Source organism: Vicia villosa, linkage group LG4 (assembly GCF_029867415.1).
Source record: "Vicia villosa cultivar HV-30 ecotype Madison, WI linkage group LG4, Vvil1.0, whole genome shotgun sequence".
In the NCBI taxonomy this organism is placed as follows: domain Eukaryota; kingdom Viridiplantae; phylum Streptophyta; class Magnoliopsida; order Fabales; family Fabaceae; genus Vicia; species Vicia villosa.
Genome location: NC_081183.1, coordinates 134,509,303 through 134,523,245, shown reverse-complemented (window position 1 = coordinate 134,523,245; position 13,943 = coordinate 134,509,303). Strand labels below are relative to the sequence as shown.

Below are 13,943 nucleotides of genomic sequence, written 5' to 3'. Positions count from 1 at the left end.
AGTCAGGGGTAGTATGGGGTTTTCACCAGAGGTGGACTAGAAGGTAGGGAGGTTGGCAAAGAAATTTTCTTTGCTTTTCTATTTGAGATCGACCATTTATAGCTATTATCTGATTTTGCTTTGTTCATTTCTTTCCATATTGGTCATGGGACGATCTGGTCCATTTGGATTGTTTACTGCCTTAGCTCGGTTTGGTCCTTATGGACAAGTTGAGAGTTAGGGAGGGCTCTATTAACTCTGGGTGAAAATATGACCCAATTTACAGGCCCTCAAGAATGAGGCCTGTAAGAGTGAAATGCTTTTAGGGATATAGACATGTTGAGAGACCAAAATATACAAGGTTTCTCAAGCATAAGATTCTTAAGAGGTAAATGCTTTTAGGGATAGAGACCGATTGAGAGATTGGATATACACGGTTCGTCAAACATAAGGGTGAAATCTATCAGGCTCTATTGCATCTACTTAAGGCTCCAAAGGGAGTACTACGTAGGAATCCATCGGGCTCTCCTTTTGTTGAGAAGGAATGGAAGAACATGGTGGTTGTAGGGAGAAATGATTTTGTGCTAATAGAAAAGTTGTGGATTCTAAAGAATAGTCTTAGATGGTGGAATCAGGAGATTTTTGGTAGGTTCTATTGGGAGGTGGAGAAGGGAGTGAGGGAGATCAACGAAGGGGATGATGCGGTGGGAGGTGAAAACGACTTATATTGGGACATTATTTCTCTTACTAGAAAGGAGGCTTTGAGTAGATTTTGGTTAAACCTTAAAATCAAAGAGAACATGCTTATCCGAATATATAGGTTGAAGTGGCTTAACGATGGGGATTCTAACAGTAAGTATTTCCACAACGTTATGAAGGAGAGAATGAGACGTAATTTTATTGGTTCCATCAATTCGGATAGAGGGATTTTGGAAGCGGTTTCAAAGGTTAAGGAGGAAGTTCTGAATCATTTTGCTCTTAAATTCAGCGAACCCGAAATTAGCAAGCCGGGTATCGTAGGAATCCCTGTCAGAAGGCTTAATCAACCCGAGAAGGCTTTCTTAGAACCTCTGTTTATGGATCTTGAAATAAAGGAGGCGGTTTCAAAGGTTAAGGAGGAAGTTCTGAATCATTTTGCTCTTAAATTCAGCGAACCCGAAATTAGCAGGCCGGGTATCTGTCATACCCCAAATTTGTCCTACCCTTTAACTTCTAACTGGCTTAGGCTTTGCATTCATGTACATACATCACTTAGGTCATGATCCATACCCATGCATTCATATCATTGGTACCATTCAAAGGCCAGCAAGAAAAAGCTTTATTGCAAAGAATTGTTGATCAGAAAATAAGAAGACGGAGGTACAATCATGTGGTTCTATGTTCATGGAAGCTCCTGGATTGGGTGTCTCTCTGCTTCAAATCAGGGCATTGACTAGAGGGTACAAGCTTGCAAACCATCTGGTTCTCTAAATCAGGGTTTCTTTGACTAAAGTCAATCAGTTGACTTTCTGGTCAACATTTAATCAGAAGCGGCTTCTATGTGTGGAAAAATTCTCATACAGACTGTGTGGATGTGTTTGTTTGACTGGATGTGAGTGGAAGAGATTTAATCGGGAATTTCATCAATAGTCGGAAAAATCGGAACAGTTGACTTTCGGGTCAAAATCGGGAAAATTATTCAAATATTGACTTTTGGTGGAAAATTAATCAAGAAAAGTCGAAGAATGGATAAAATCGGGAGTTCGGCAAAAAGTTGGGAAAAATAGAAAAAAGAAGACATTCCAACACTTAGAAAAATTTTTGATGTCTTAAATCTTGTTGAGCAGTCCACTTCAGCACCCGATTACACGTGGCAAACGACATTTTCCGGAAAAGTTTCCAACATCAAAGTTGTTCCTCTCATGGAGGAGAACAACTTTGTAGTTGGACATTTTTTCATTTGAAGCTTGTATGAGGAGTTAAAGTGGTGTGAAGTTGCTGGAAACTCATTTGAACCAAGGCACAATCCAGGTCACAAGGCAGGTCATGACCTGGCATTTTCACAAACACCTGGCATGCCAAATCTCCAGTCAATTTTAGAGCTGTACAGAAGTGATATGAACGCAAACTTGGTATCATTCTCTTCCTTGCCATCTCCTCTATCCATTGAAACAAGAATGGGTACAATTGGACAAATATTGAGTGAGATACAAGTCTTCAAAGTGGTGCCCCAACCCTGACCAAATTCTGCAGGCAGCCATGACACAGAATCCTGGGCATGCAATGCATTTCAGCAAACACATGGTGGGCCAAATGTCAAGGTCTATTTCTTCCTCCACAAGTCTCTATCTTAAACAAGCCCAGTTCTAAGCTATTCTTTGCCATGTCCTCTGTCCAATGAGACCAGTATCACTGATTTTGGACATGTATTGATCGAGATAGAGAGGCTCAAAGTACCACCCTCGCAGAGTCACGTTCTGGCCATACGCATGTGACAGCAGGCTGCTGGGCGTGTGCAGTGGTATTTGCATGAATTCAAGGCCATTTTTCTCATACTTCTAAGCCTTATTTCGAGATATTTTCAACACCAATCTTGTTCTATCCCACGCCCTCTTCGATATGACACCATTCTTGCATCATTTCACAGCTCATGGTTTGAGATATAAGTGTTCAAAGTAGGCACCACAGCATGAGGGAAAAAGAGTAAAACAACACACAATTGCACTACACACACACCAAAGTCCCACATTGGAAAAATAAGAAAAAGTGTGCTGCAAGTCCCACATTGGGAAAATGAGAAAGAGGCATTGCAAACTAGTTCAAGTCCCACATCCAAGAATTGTGAATTACAAACCAATGGTTGCCTATATAAATAGAAACTCACACACCTCATTCTCACTTCACTTCCACTCTTCACTATATCACCACATAACTCTCTCCCTCTCTCTCTCTCTCTCTCTCTCCTCTCTCTCTCTCTCTCTCTCTCTCTCTCTCTCTCTCTCTCTCTCCCCCTCTCTCTCTCTCTCCCCCTCTCTCTCTCTCTCCTCTCTCTCTCTCTCCTCTCTCTCTCTCTCTCTCTCTCTCTCCCCTCTCTCTCTCTCTCCTCTCTCTCTCTCTCTCTCTCTCTCTCTCTCTCTCCTCTCTCTCTCTCTCTCTCTCTCTCTCTCTCTCTCTCTCTCTCTCTCTCTCTCTCTCCCTCATCTCCACCACCCCATTCTCGCAACAATTCTACGACATCGTCAATCGGTTCTCTTCAAGATCTTCGATATCGTCATCATCCTTATTGAGATCTAGCAGAAGTTCGTAGCAGCGGTGCTTATTTGGCGGAAACACGCGGAGCTGGGAGTAGTCACCATCATCATCGCGTCCGACTCAAAGCGTAGAACGTCGGGGCTTTCCGAACACCCTTCAGCCTGTTTCAGGTATGTTCATTGATCCTTTTAAGCATGCTAGCTGAACATGTTAGAATCTTGGCGTTTGCATGAGTTACTTACATTCAGTGATCATCTGGTAGTTGTACATTTGGTGTACGTCGGTTTCTCGTGTGTTCACGTTATGCATGCGTTTATCAAATTTGAATGTGATATATGGTTTGTATGCGTAGATCTGAGTTGGTTGACATCTCTAAGTCATGGCTGTGGGGTGCTTAGATGTTATGGTTTTCTTGTGTAGCTACCGTTTGCGACTTGGAGTGGGTATTGAAAAAGACTAATCCCATAATAAGATCCAGCATGACAAACCGATTTGGAAGGTGGTGTCTTTTAAATTTTCTGGGCAATTTTTGGTTAGCTCCGGCAACCGGAGTATCGGAGAAGATGACTGGTGAAAGCATCTCCGGCGCTGCATGTTTTTTCCGGTCATGGCCTGCGTGTCATCCATGCTTTGGCCCATGCAATACGCCTCGTTTTCCTCCTAGCTGTTTGTATTATTTGTTTTCAATAAGACTGGGTGAAGAGATGTCGTGTTGTCAACTTACCATTGGCTGGATGCTTCATTTTGTTTGTTAGTGACTTAAATGCTAGTGACCCATTGATCCCAAGTCCACATGCATGTCACGTTAGAGAATAATGAGCATAATAAAAGAGGGTTGAACTAACATGTGATATAGAGGATGATGGGTCACAAGAGGTAGTCACAACTGGGCTTAAGCGTTTTTCTAAGCATACATCCCTTCTGCTAATGCCGACGCGATCTTCAAATATTTGGGCCTAGCGCATTTGCTCTCTGCACCACTCCATTTAGGCCCAGAGCAACACTTAGTATATTTTTTTAGTTCATTAGAAATTGCTAATTCACCCCTCTGCTGTTAATAAAAAAAACATAATAAAATTGATTTTCTTTTATCCTTTTTGCATGATAATTCAGTTTTCTCCTTAAGTAAAAATAATAAAAAATATGTTTTTAACCAATTAGATTTTAGAAGTAAATAATCTTTTGTTTAGTTTCTTTTAATTGTTGTTTGCTATTAATTGTTGGTTGGTTAATAAATAATAAGTTTGCTTTCCTTCACTTTAGTTTGATCCTTTTTACTTAAATAAAAATTGACAAGAAAACATTCTTACCCAATTAGATTTTTTAGAATACTATTTTCTTTTAATTGTTCTTTTAATAATTGTTTTCTTTGAGTGTTAATTGGTTGATAAACCATAAAAATAGATAGTTTTTAGTCTATAATTCAATAATTTGTTTTCTTAGTTTAATTCCAAATTAGACCCTTGCATGAACAAAATGACATAGTTTAGGAATAATTCTCATAATTGTTTGTTTTGGGTTTTGTATAGATTCAATTCTTTTATTTTGTGAATATTCTCCTTTGTGAAATGACCATTATGCCCTTGATCTTTAATTGCTTTTTCTTCCCTATTTTTCTTTTAGGACTAGAATAACATAGATGTAGAAATTAGGACTAGTTCCCCTTTTTTTCATTCTTTTCCTTTTACAACCGTAAAACATTAATAAATACTTGAATAGAATCCCCTTAAAAAACACCAACCAAAAACACTTCAAAAAACCTAATAAATGTTCAGACTAAAAACAAAAGTGAGGAAGTGATGCGAGATCCTGTGGTAAGTTCTCGTCATCATGGAATTACCCTAAAAGACACAAACCAATCATTTCTTTTTCTTTTGCCTCGTTGGCACCTAAGGGCACCGTTATCTCCGCTCCCCTGCATCCTAGGTCGATCCCTTATGCAAGAGCGTGAGCGTTAACTCCGCCCAACTAAAAAACACAAAAACAAACAGAAAATCTTTAGCCGAGCTACGGTAACTCTGATTCCTGAAAAGGATACGTAGGCAGCGGGGTAGGGCCCGTGCGAGTACAATTCTTTATTTTCCCTACATTTTGAATTCATTTCGCATATAGACATAGACATAGTAAACACCCTTTATATAGAAACAAACATAGGTGGATACCATCGAGTACGATGGGCGCGAGGGGTGCTAATACCTTCCCCTTGCGTAACCGACTCCCGTACCTTGATTCTCTGGTCGCAAGACCCTGTTCCTTCCTTTGTTAGGTTTTCTGATATTCCTTTCCCTTATGGGATAAATATATTGGTGGCGACTCTGTTCATTTTTCGCGAGCGTGCGACAGTATCGTAGGAATCCCTTTCAGAAGGCTTAATCAATCCGAGAAGGCTTTCTTAGAACCTCTGTTTACGGATCTTGAAATAAAGGAGGCGGTGTGGGGTTGCGAAGGTATGAAAAGCCCGCGTCCTGATGGTTATTCTTTCTTGTTCATTAAGAGATGTTGGCACTTCTTAAAGGAAGACTTTATTCGGTTCTTCAAGGACTTTCATGGAAGTTCTGTTTTATCTAAATCGATTATTTCTTCGTTCTTGACCCTTATTCCTAAGAATTCCAATCCGTTGGGGTTAAACGATTATAGGCCTATTAGTTTGGCAAGGTTAAAAATTATGTTGAGTTCTATTGTTTCTCTATGTCAAAGTGCTTTTTTCCCCGGAAGACAATTACTTGACGGGGTTTTAGTGGCGAACAACTTAGTGGATTTCGCGAGTAAGGAAAACAAGGGTTGTTTTCTTTTCAAGGTAGCTTTCGAAAAAGCTTACGATAAGGTTAGTTGGGTTTTTTTAAGGAGCGTGATGAGGAAGATGGGTTTTGGTGATATTTGATTAAGTTGGATGAAAGCAACTATTTTCTCTAGAAAAATGTCGATTTTAATGAACGGTAGCCCGACTAAGGAATTTATGGTGGAAAGGGGTTTGAGATAAGACGATCCACTTTCTCCTTTTTTTCCATCCTTGTGGCGGAAGGGTTGTCGGCTTTGGTCAAGAAATCAGTGGAATTAGGAGAATTTATCGATTTTAATGTCAATGCGGAGTGTTTCATTGACATTCTCCAATTTTCGGATAACACTCTATTAGTGGGAGATAGTAGTTTGAAGCACATTTAGGCTATAAAATCGGTTCTCAGGGGTTTCGAAATTGTTTCGGGGCTTGGCATTAATCTTTATAATAGTAAGTTAATCGACATTAATATTAATCCCTCCTTTTTGGAAGCTGCTGCGTTATTTCTTTCTTGCAAGACGAAAGAAAAGGATTTCAATTTCCTTGGTATTCCTATTGGCTATAACTCAAGAAGGATTGCAACTTGGCTTCCTTTAGTTTCTAAGCTTCGGAAGCGGTTATCTCGTTGGAAGGGGCGCTTTCTCAGTTTCGGGGACAGAATTACGCTCCTTAAATCGGTGTTGAGTAGCCTTTCAATTTTTCATCTTTATTTTTATAAGGCTCCGGTGAAAATTCAAAAAGAGATTATTAAGATTCAAAGTGGTTTTCTTTGGGGTAGTACGGAGAAGCGAAGGAGGTTGCATTGGGTGAATTGGAATATGGTTTGTCTTCCTATCAATAAAGATGGTTTAAGATTAAAAAGAATCGGAGATTTCAATTTGGCCCTTCTTCATAAATGGAGGTGGAGAATTTTGGTTGGATCGGACGATTTATGATATCGTATTTTAAAAACTTGACAGATAAAAATAAATTGCACAGTTATTTTTATCCTGGTTCGTTGTTAACTAAACTACTCCAGTCCACCCCCGCAGAGATGATTTACCTCAACTGAGGATTTAATCCACTAATCGCACGGATTACAATGGTTCTCCACTTAGTCAGCAACTAAGTCTTCCAGAGTCTACTGATCACACACTGATCACTCCAGGAACAACTGCTTAGATACCCTCTAAGACTTTTCTAGAGTCTACTGATCCACACGATCACTCTAGTTACAACCTGCTTAGATCACTTCTAAGACTTCCTAGAGTATTCTGATCCACACGATCACTCTAGTTCCTTACAACTTAATGTAATCAATTCTAAGAGTATTACAAATGCTTCTTAAAAGCGATAATCACAACTGTGATATTTCTCTTAATCGTTTAAGCTTAATCTCACTAATATATTACAAAAGCAATGTAGTGAGCTTTGATGAAGATGAAGATTCTGAGTTTAGATTTGAACAGAGTTTCAGCAAGTTGAATATGAGTTGTTTTGGTGCAGAATCGTTAACCTTGCTTCTCATCAGAACTTCATATTTATAGGCGTTGGAGAAGATGACCGTTGAATGCATTTAATGCTTTGCGTGTTCCGTACAGCATCGCATTTAATGTTATACGCTTTTGTCAACTACCTCGAGCCTTGTTCACGTTGTGTCTACTGACGTAGCCTTTAGTAGCTTTTAACGTTCCTTTTGTCAGTCAGCGTAGCCTGCCACTTGTACTTCCTTCTGATCTGATGTTTGTGAATACAACGTTTGAATATCATCAGAGTCAAACAGCTTGGTGCATAGCATCTTCTGATCTTCTGACCTTGAAGTGCTTCTGAGCGTGATACCATCAGAACTTCAGTGCTTCTGTTCTCTTGTTCTTCTGATGCTTCCATAGATCCATGTTCTGATTCTGCTTCGACCATCTTCTGATGTCTTGCCAGACCATGTTCTGATGTTGCATGCTGAACCCTTTGAGACAAAGCTTCTGAGCGCTGAATTATGCGTACTCTTTATATATTTCCTGAAAAGGAAATTGCATTGGATTAGAGTACCATATAATCTTAAGCAAAATTCATATTATTGTTATCATCAAAACTAAGATAATTGATCAGAACAAATCTTGTTCTAACAATCTCCCCCTTTTTGATGATGACAAAAACATATATAAATGATATGAATTTGCGATCAGAAAGAACAGACGGCAAAAGACAAATTACACAGCTATAGCATAAGCATATGAATATGTCTCCCCCTGAGATTAACAATCTCCCCCTGAGATAAATAATCTCCCCCTGAAATAAATACTCGAAGAACTTTAATAAAAGACTTCCCTGATTATTTCGGTAGAGACGATCATATAAGCTTCTGTCTTTAGGGAATTCATAGCTTCTGACTTCTGCTTCCATAGGACAGCTTCAGAACTAGAATTTCCTTAGATCCCTAGAACACTCACAGCTTCTGATTCCTGCTTCCATCTAGGACAGCTTCAGAACTTGAATTTCTTTGATCTTCTGAACATTCACAGCTTCTGATTTCTGCTTCCATTCAGGACATCTTCAGAACTTTAATTTCTTTGATCTTCTGAACATTCACAGCTTCTGATTTCTGCTTCCATTTAGAACAGCTTCAGAACTTGAGTTTTCTGGATCTTTAGAACATTCACAGCTTTGAATTTCTGCTTCCCTCGGATAGCTTCAGAGCTTGAATTTCTACCAACATCACTTCATGCTAGATTTGTATCAGAACATTGTTGAATGTACCAGAGCATCATCAGAGCATCTCTACATCCTGAAATGTTACAGAACAAAAACTAAACGACAAAAGTCAGCATGAACGAGTTAGAACATAGAATATATGTTTGAACACATTATATGTATCAGAGCCATATCATTATATGTATCAGAGCAAATAGAATTTTGTCAGAACAAATAGACAAATATGGATCAAATTCTATTATCAGTGCTTCTGATTCATTTTTCTTTCTTGCTTCTGATTTCTGAAGCTTGACAGCACTCAGCTTGCTTCAGTTTCCATGGTTTTGCTTCTTGTGTTTGCTTTGAAGATTTCACTTCTTTATACCTGCAAAACACTTAAACCATATAGAACTTGCAGTTCTTGTTAGTAAATGTGTGGGAGCTTTACCCAGCAACTGATAGATTAATCAAATCATTTATCATTTATCTTCTCCCCCTTTTTGTCATATCATCAAAAAACATATTTTAAAACGATTCAGATGATTAAAACGACAAATAAAAACACTGGAATGTAAAAGCAAAGAAACTTTTTCATTTATAATCAAAAGATATTACATGAAGATGTTTAACAAGCAGATGCAACAAGGAAAAGAAAACTACAAAGACCAAAGCCTAAGACCCTAGCTAAGACAAAGTCTGTGCCAGCATGCCATGAAGGAGTGAAACGCCTCATTGACTGCTTCTTGGGCTTCCAGGCGAGGGATCAGGGAGACTTGGTTCTGATGCAGATCTGCCACAATCTTTATCAGAGACAACATTCTCAGCGGGTGAAGATGAAGAGATTTCTTCGGAATGGGTTAAGGGAGAGGAAAGGTTAGATGAAGAGGAGGTTGAGTCTAGAAGGAAACAAGATGAGGAAGAAGATGGAGATGATGGAGGGCTTTCACCAGGGGGTTGAAACACACGTCTGGAATAGTTTCCAGATAACATTGCTTCGAATGGATTCACCTTGAGAGGATCATAGGTGATTTTTATCTTTTTGGGTTTGGAAGATGATGTTTCAACAGCTTTTCTCTTGTTGTTTTGATCATTTTCATGATTTCCTGGGCTTGATGAGGAGTTCATGATGGATTTGCAGAAAATGAACAGGTAGGGTTTGATATGAATGCAAAAAGATAGAGTGAATAGAGAAAATATGAGAGGGAAGGAGAAGTGTTTGAAGAGTATTTAAAAGAAAATAAAATGAAACTAATGATGAATAGCATTTAATGTTACGTGACGTGAGGAGAGATAATAAAGACAAATGAGGTGACTAGCACAGTTACCTATGGTCGGCGTCCCTTCAACTGCACGCACGTTTATCCATGAATAGTAACGACAGGTTTACCATCCCGAGATAAAAACGTAACAGCTGTTTTGCTTTAAAAGAGGTTCTGAATCAACTTAGACAATGAAACATTAGTAATAACCGAATCATAATTTCTAAAAGATTTCAATCAGAACTTCTGAAAAAAAAAAAAATTAATCCATTTTCATTTCAGAAGATACTCATACATAAGAACTTCTCATCTTCTCATTCTGGGCATAAATCCATACTGATGTTCTTCAGAATGAACTTAAACCTATCTTCAGCCAGGGGTTTTGTAAAGATATCAGCCCATTGATGGTCTGTATCAACAAAGTTTAAAGATATAACACCCTTCTGAACATAGTCCCTTATGAAATGATGTTTAATCTCAATATGTTTAGCTTTTGAATGAAGAATAGGATTCTTAGATAAACATATAGCAGAAGTATTATCACAGAATATAGGAATGTTACTCTCAAATATCTGATAATCTTCTAACTGACTCTTCATCCAGAGCATCTGTGTACTACAACCAGCAGCAGCGACATATTCTGCTTCTGTTGTTGATAGAGCAATAGTTGCTTGCTTCTTGCTATACCAAGAGATCAAATGACTTCCAAGAAATTGGCAACTTCCTGAAGTACTTTTTCTTTCAATTCTGTCTCCAGCATAGTCAGCATCGCAGAATCCTACTAAGTTGTATTCTTTAGATTTTCTGTAAACTAAGCCAACATTAGTAGTACCTTTCAGATACCTTAGAATTCTCTTAACAGCAGTTAAATGAGATTCTCTAGGATCTAATTGGAATCTAGCACACAAACAAACACTGAACAGAATGTCAGGTCTAGAAGCAGTCAAATATAGAAGAGATCCAATCATACCTCTGTATAACTTCTGATCTACCTTCTTACTTACCTCATCCTTACCTAGGATGCATGTTGGATGCATAGGAGTTTTGGCTTCTTTGCAGTCTAGAAGATTAAACTTCTTCAGAAGTTCCTTCACATACTTGGTTTGGTGAACATACGTTCCTTCTGATGTTTGATTTATTTGTATTCCAAGGAAATACTTGAGTTCTCCCATCATGCTCATTTCAAACTCAGCCTGCATAGACTCAGCAAACTCCTTTCCAAGTGTAGCATTAGATGTTCCAAAAATAATATCATCTACATATATTTGACAAATTAAAATATCCCTTTTAAAGGTTTTACAAAAGAGAGTAGTGTCCACTTTTCCTCTAGTGAAACCATTATCCAGAAGGAAAGAACTTAAGCGTTCATACCAAGCTCTGGGAGCCTGTTTCAATCCATACAATGATTTCTTAAGTTTAAAAACATGATTAGGAGACATAGAGTCTTCAAAACCAGGAGGTTGATGGACATAAACTTCTTCATCTATATAACCATTTAAGAAGGCACTCTTAACATCCATCTGATAAAGAGTGATGCTATGTTGAGTGGCAAATGAAATTAATAGACGAATAGATTCTAACCTGGCCACTGGTGCAAAGGTTTCTGTATAATCAATCCCTTCTTGCTGACTATAACCCTGAGCCACCAGTCTGGCTTTGTTCCTTACCACTTCACCTTTCTCACTGAGCTTGTTTCTGAAGACCCATTTTGTACCAATTATATTGAATCCATCTGGTCTAGGAACAAGATCCCAAACATCATTCCTTGTAAACTGATTCAGTTCTTCTTGCATAGCAATTATCCAGTCTGGATCTTCTAGAGCATGATCAACAGAGGTTGGCTCGATCAAAGATACAAGACCTAATTGACAATCTGCATTGTTCTTGAGGAATGCTCTTGTTCTGATTGGATCATCCTTCTTTCCAAGAATGACATCTTCTGAATGACCAGAGATGAGTCTGGATGATCTTCTGACAGATGGTTCTTTAGAAATGCTTAGATCCTCCAGAGAAGCTGATACTTGATCTTCAGATTCTTTGCTTCTGAGAAGCTCTGCTTCTGATGCATTGCTTCTTGGCTCAACAACTTCTGATATATCAATATCACAATCTGCAAAATTATCAAACTGCTTTGGTTTTTCAGAACCAAGCTTATCATCAAACCTGATATTGATTGATTCTTCTACAATCAATGTTTCAGTATTGTATACTCTGTAGCCTTTTGAGCGTTCAGAATATCCAAGAAGGAAACATTTTTGTGCTTTGGAATCAAACTTACCAAGATGATCTTTAGTGTTCAGAATAAAGCATACACATCCAAAAGGATGGAAATATGAAATGTTGGGCTTTCTATTCTTCCACAATTCATAAGGAGTCTTATTTAGAATAGGTCTGATAGAGATTCTATTCTGAATATAGCATGCAGTGTTTATTGCTTCTGCCCAGAAATGCTTAGCCATATTGGTTTCATTGATCATGGTTCTGGCCATTTCTTGCAGAGTCCTATTCTTTCGTTCTACAACCCCATTTTGCTGTGGAGTTCTAGGACAAGAGAAATCATGGGCAATACCATTCTCTTTGAAGAAATCTTCAAAGGATCTGTTCTCAAATTCACCACCATGATCACTTCTGACCTTTATGATTTTACACTCTTTTTCAGATTGAATCTGAATGCAGAAATCAAAGAACACTGAATGAGTCTCATCCTTGTGTTTCAAGAATTTCACCCATGTCCAGCGGCTATAATCATCTACGATGACTAATCCATATTTCTTCCCTCTGACAGATGCTGTTTTGACTGGGCCAAACAGATCAATGTGCAAGAGTTCTAATGGCCTTGAGGTAGAAACAACATTCTTGGACTTGAATGCAGGTTTGGAGAACTTGCCCTTCTGACATGCTTCACAAAGAGCATCTGATTTGAATTTCAGATTAGGGAGTCCTCTGACCAGATTCAGTTTGTTAATCTGAGAAATCTTTCTCAAACTAGCATGACCTAATCTTCTGTGCCAGACCCACTGCTCTTCAGAAACAGACATAAGACAAGTCACCTTCTGACTCATAAGATCTTGCAGATCTGTTTTATAAATGTTGTTCTTCCTCTTGCCTGTAAATAGGATTGAGCCATCCTTCTGATTTACAGCCTTGCAAGACTCTTGATTAAAGATTATATCATAACCATTGTCACTCAATTGACTGATAGATAAGAGGTTATGTGTTAATCCTTCTACAAGAAGTACATTAGAAATGGAAGGAGAGTTACCAGACTTTATAGTTCCAGAGCCAATTATCTTGCCCTTCTGATCTCCTCCAAACTTGACTTCTCCTCCAGACTTAAGCACCAGGTCTTGGAACATAGACCTTCTTCCTGTCATGTGTCGTGAGCATCCAGAGTCCAGGTACCATGACATGTTGTGCTTTGTCCTTTTTGCAGTCAAGGATATCTGCAATAGGAATAATCTTATCCTTAGGTACCCACATTTTCTTGGGTCCTTTCTTGTTAGATTTTCTCAAGTTCTGATTGAACTTGGGTTTAACATTGTAAGCAATAGGAGGAACAGCATGATAATTCTTAATGTGAGTTTCATGATATTTCCTAGGTTGTGTCACATGCCTTTTGGTGTGTGTTATGTGAAAACTTTGAGCATGTGAAGTGTGCCTAATATCATGGGAGTGGCCATACTTGAACTGATCATACAATGGCTTGTATGTGAATTTCATTTCATCAACAGGTTCAAGTTTGTATGGGGTTTCACCCTCAAAACCAATGCCTACTCTTTTGTTTCCAGACACAGCATATATCATAGAAGCTAGCTGACTTCTGCCAATACTTCTAGATAAGAACTTCCTGAAACTTAAATCACATTCTTTCAGAATATGGTTTAGACTAGGAGTGGATTTTTCTGAATCAGAAGGAGATCCAACATTATTGGATAATTTTAAAAGTTTTTCTTTTAATTCAGAATTTTCCAACTCAAGCTTCTTTGTTTCAAATTCAAATAGCTTTTTCAGCTTTTTGTATTTGAGACTAA

General features: G+C 38.4%; 1 protein-coding gene across 1 annotated transcript; it reads left to right on the top strand.

Moving 5' to 3' along the window:
- Positions 1-533: 533 nt before the first annotated feature.
- Positions 534-3,630, top strand: LOC131597918 (uncharacterized). The gene is made up of 2 exons (XM_058870577.1): positions 534-1,152; positions 3,563-3,630. Exons 1-2 carry the CDS (start codon positions 534-536, stop codon positions 3,628-3,630), a joined length of 687 nt encoding a protein of 228 aa, XP_058726560.1.
- The last annotated feature ends 10,313 nt before the right edge of the window (positions 3,631-13,943 follow it).

What these genes read in the sequence shown, in the direction of transcription:
- LOC131597918 (XM_058870577.1), top strand. Translation starts at nt 534, where the DNA reads ATGGTGGTTGTAGGGAGAAATGATTTTGTGCTAATAGAAAAGTTGTGG. An exon ending in ACCCGAAATTAGCAGGCCGG is followed by an intron (nt 1,153 to 3,562) that starts GTATCTGTCATA and finishes TTGTATGCGTAG; the next exon opens with ATCTGAGTTGGTTGACATCT.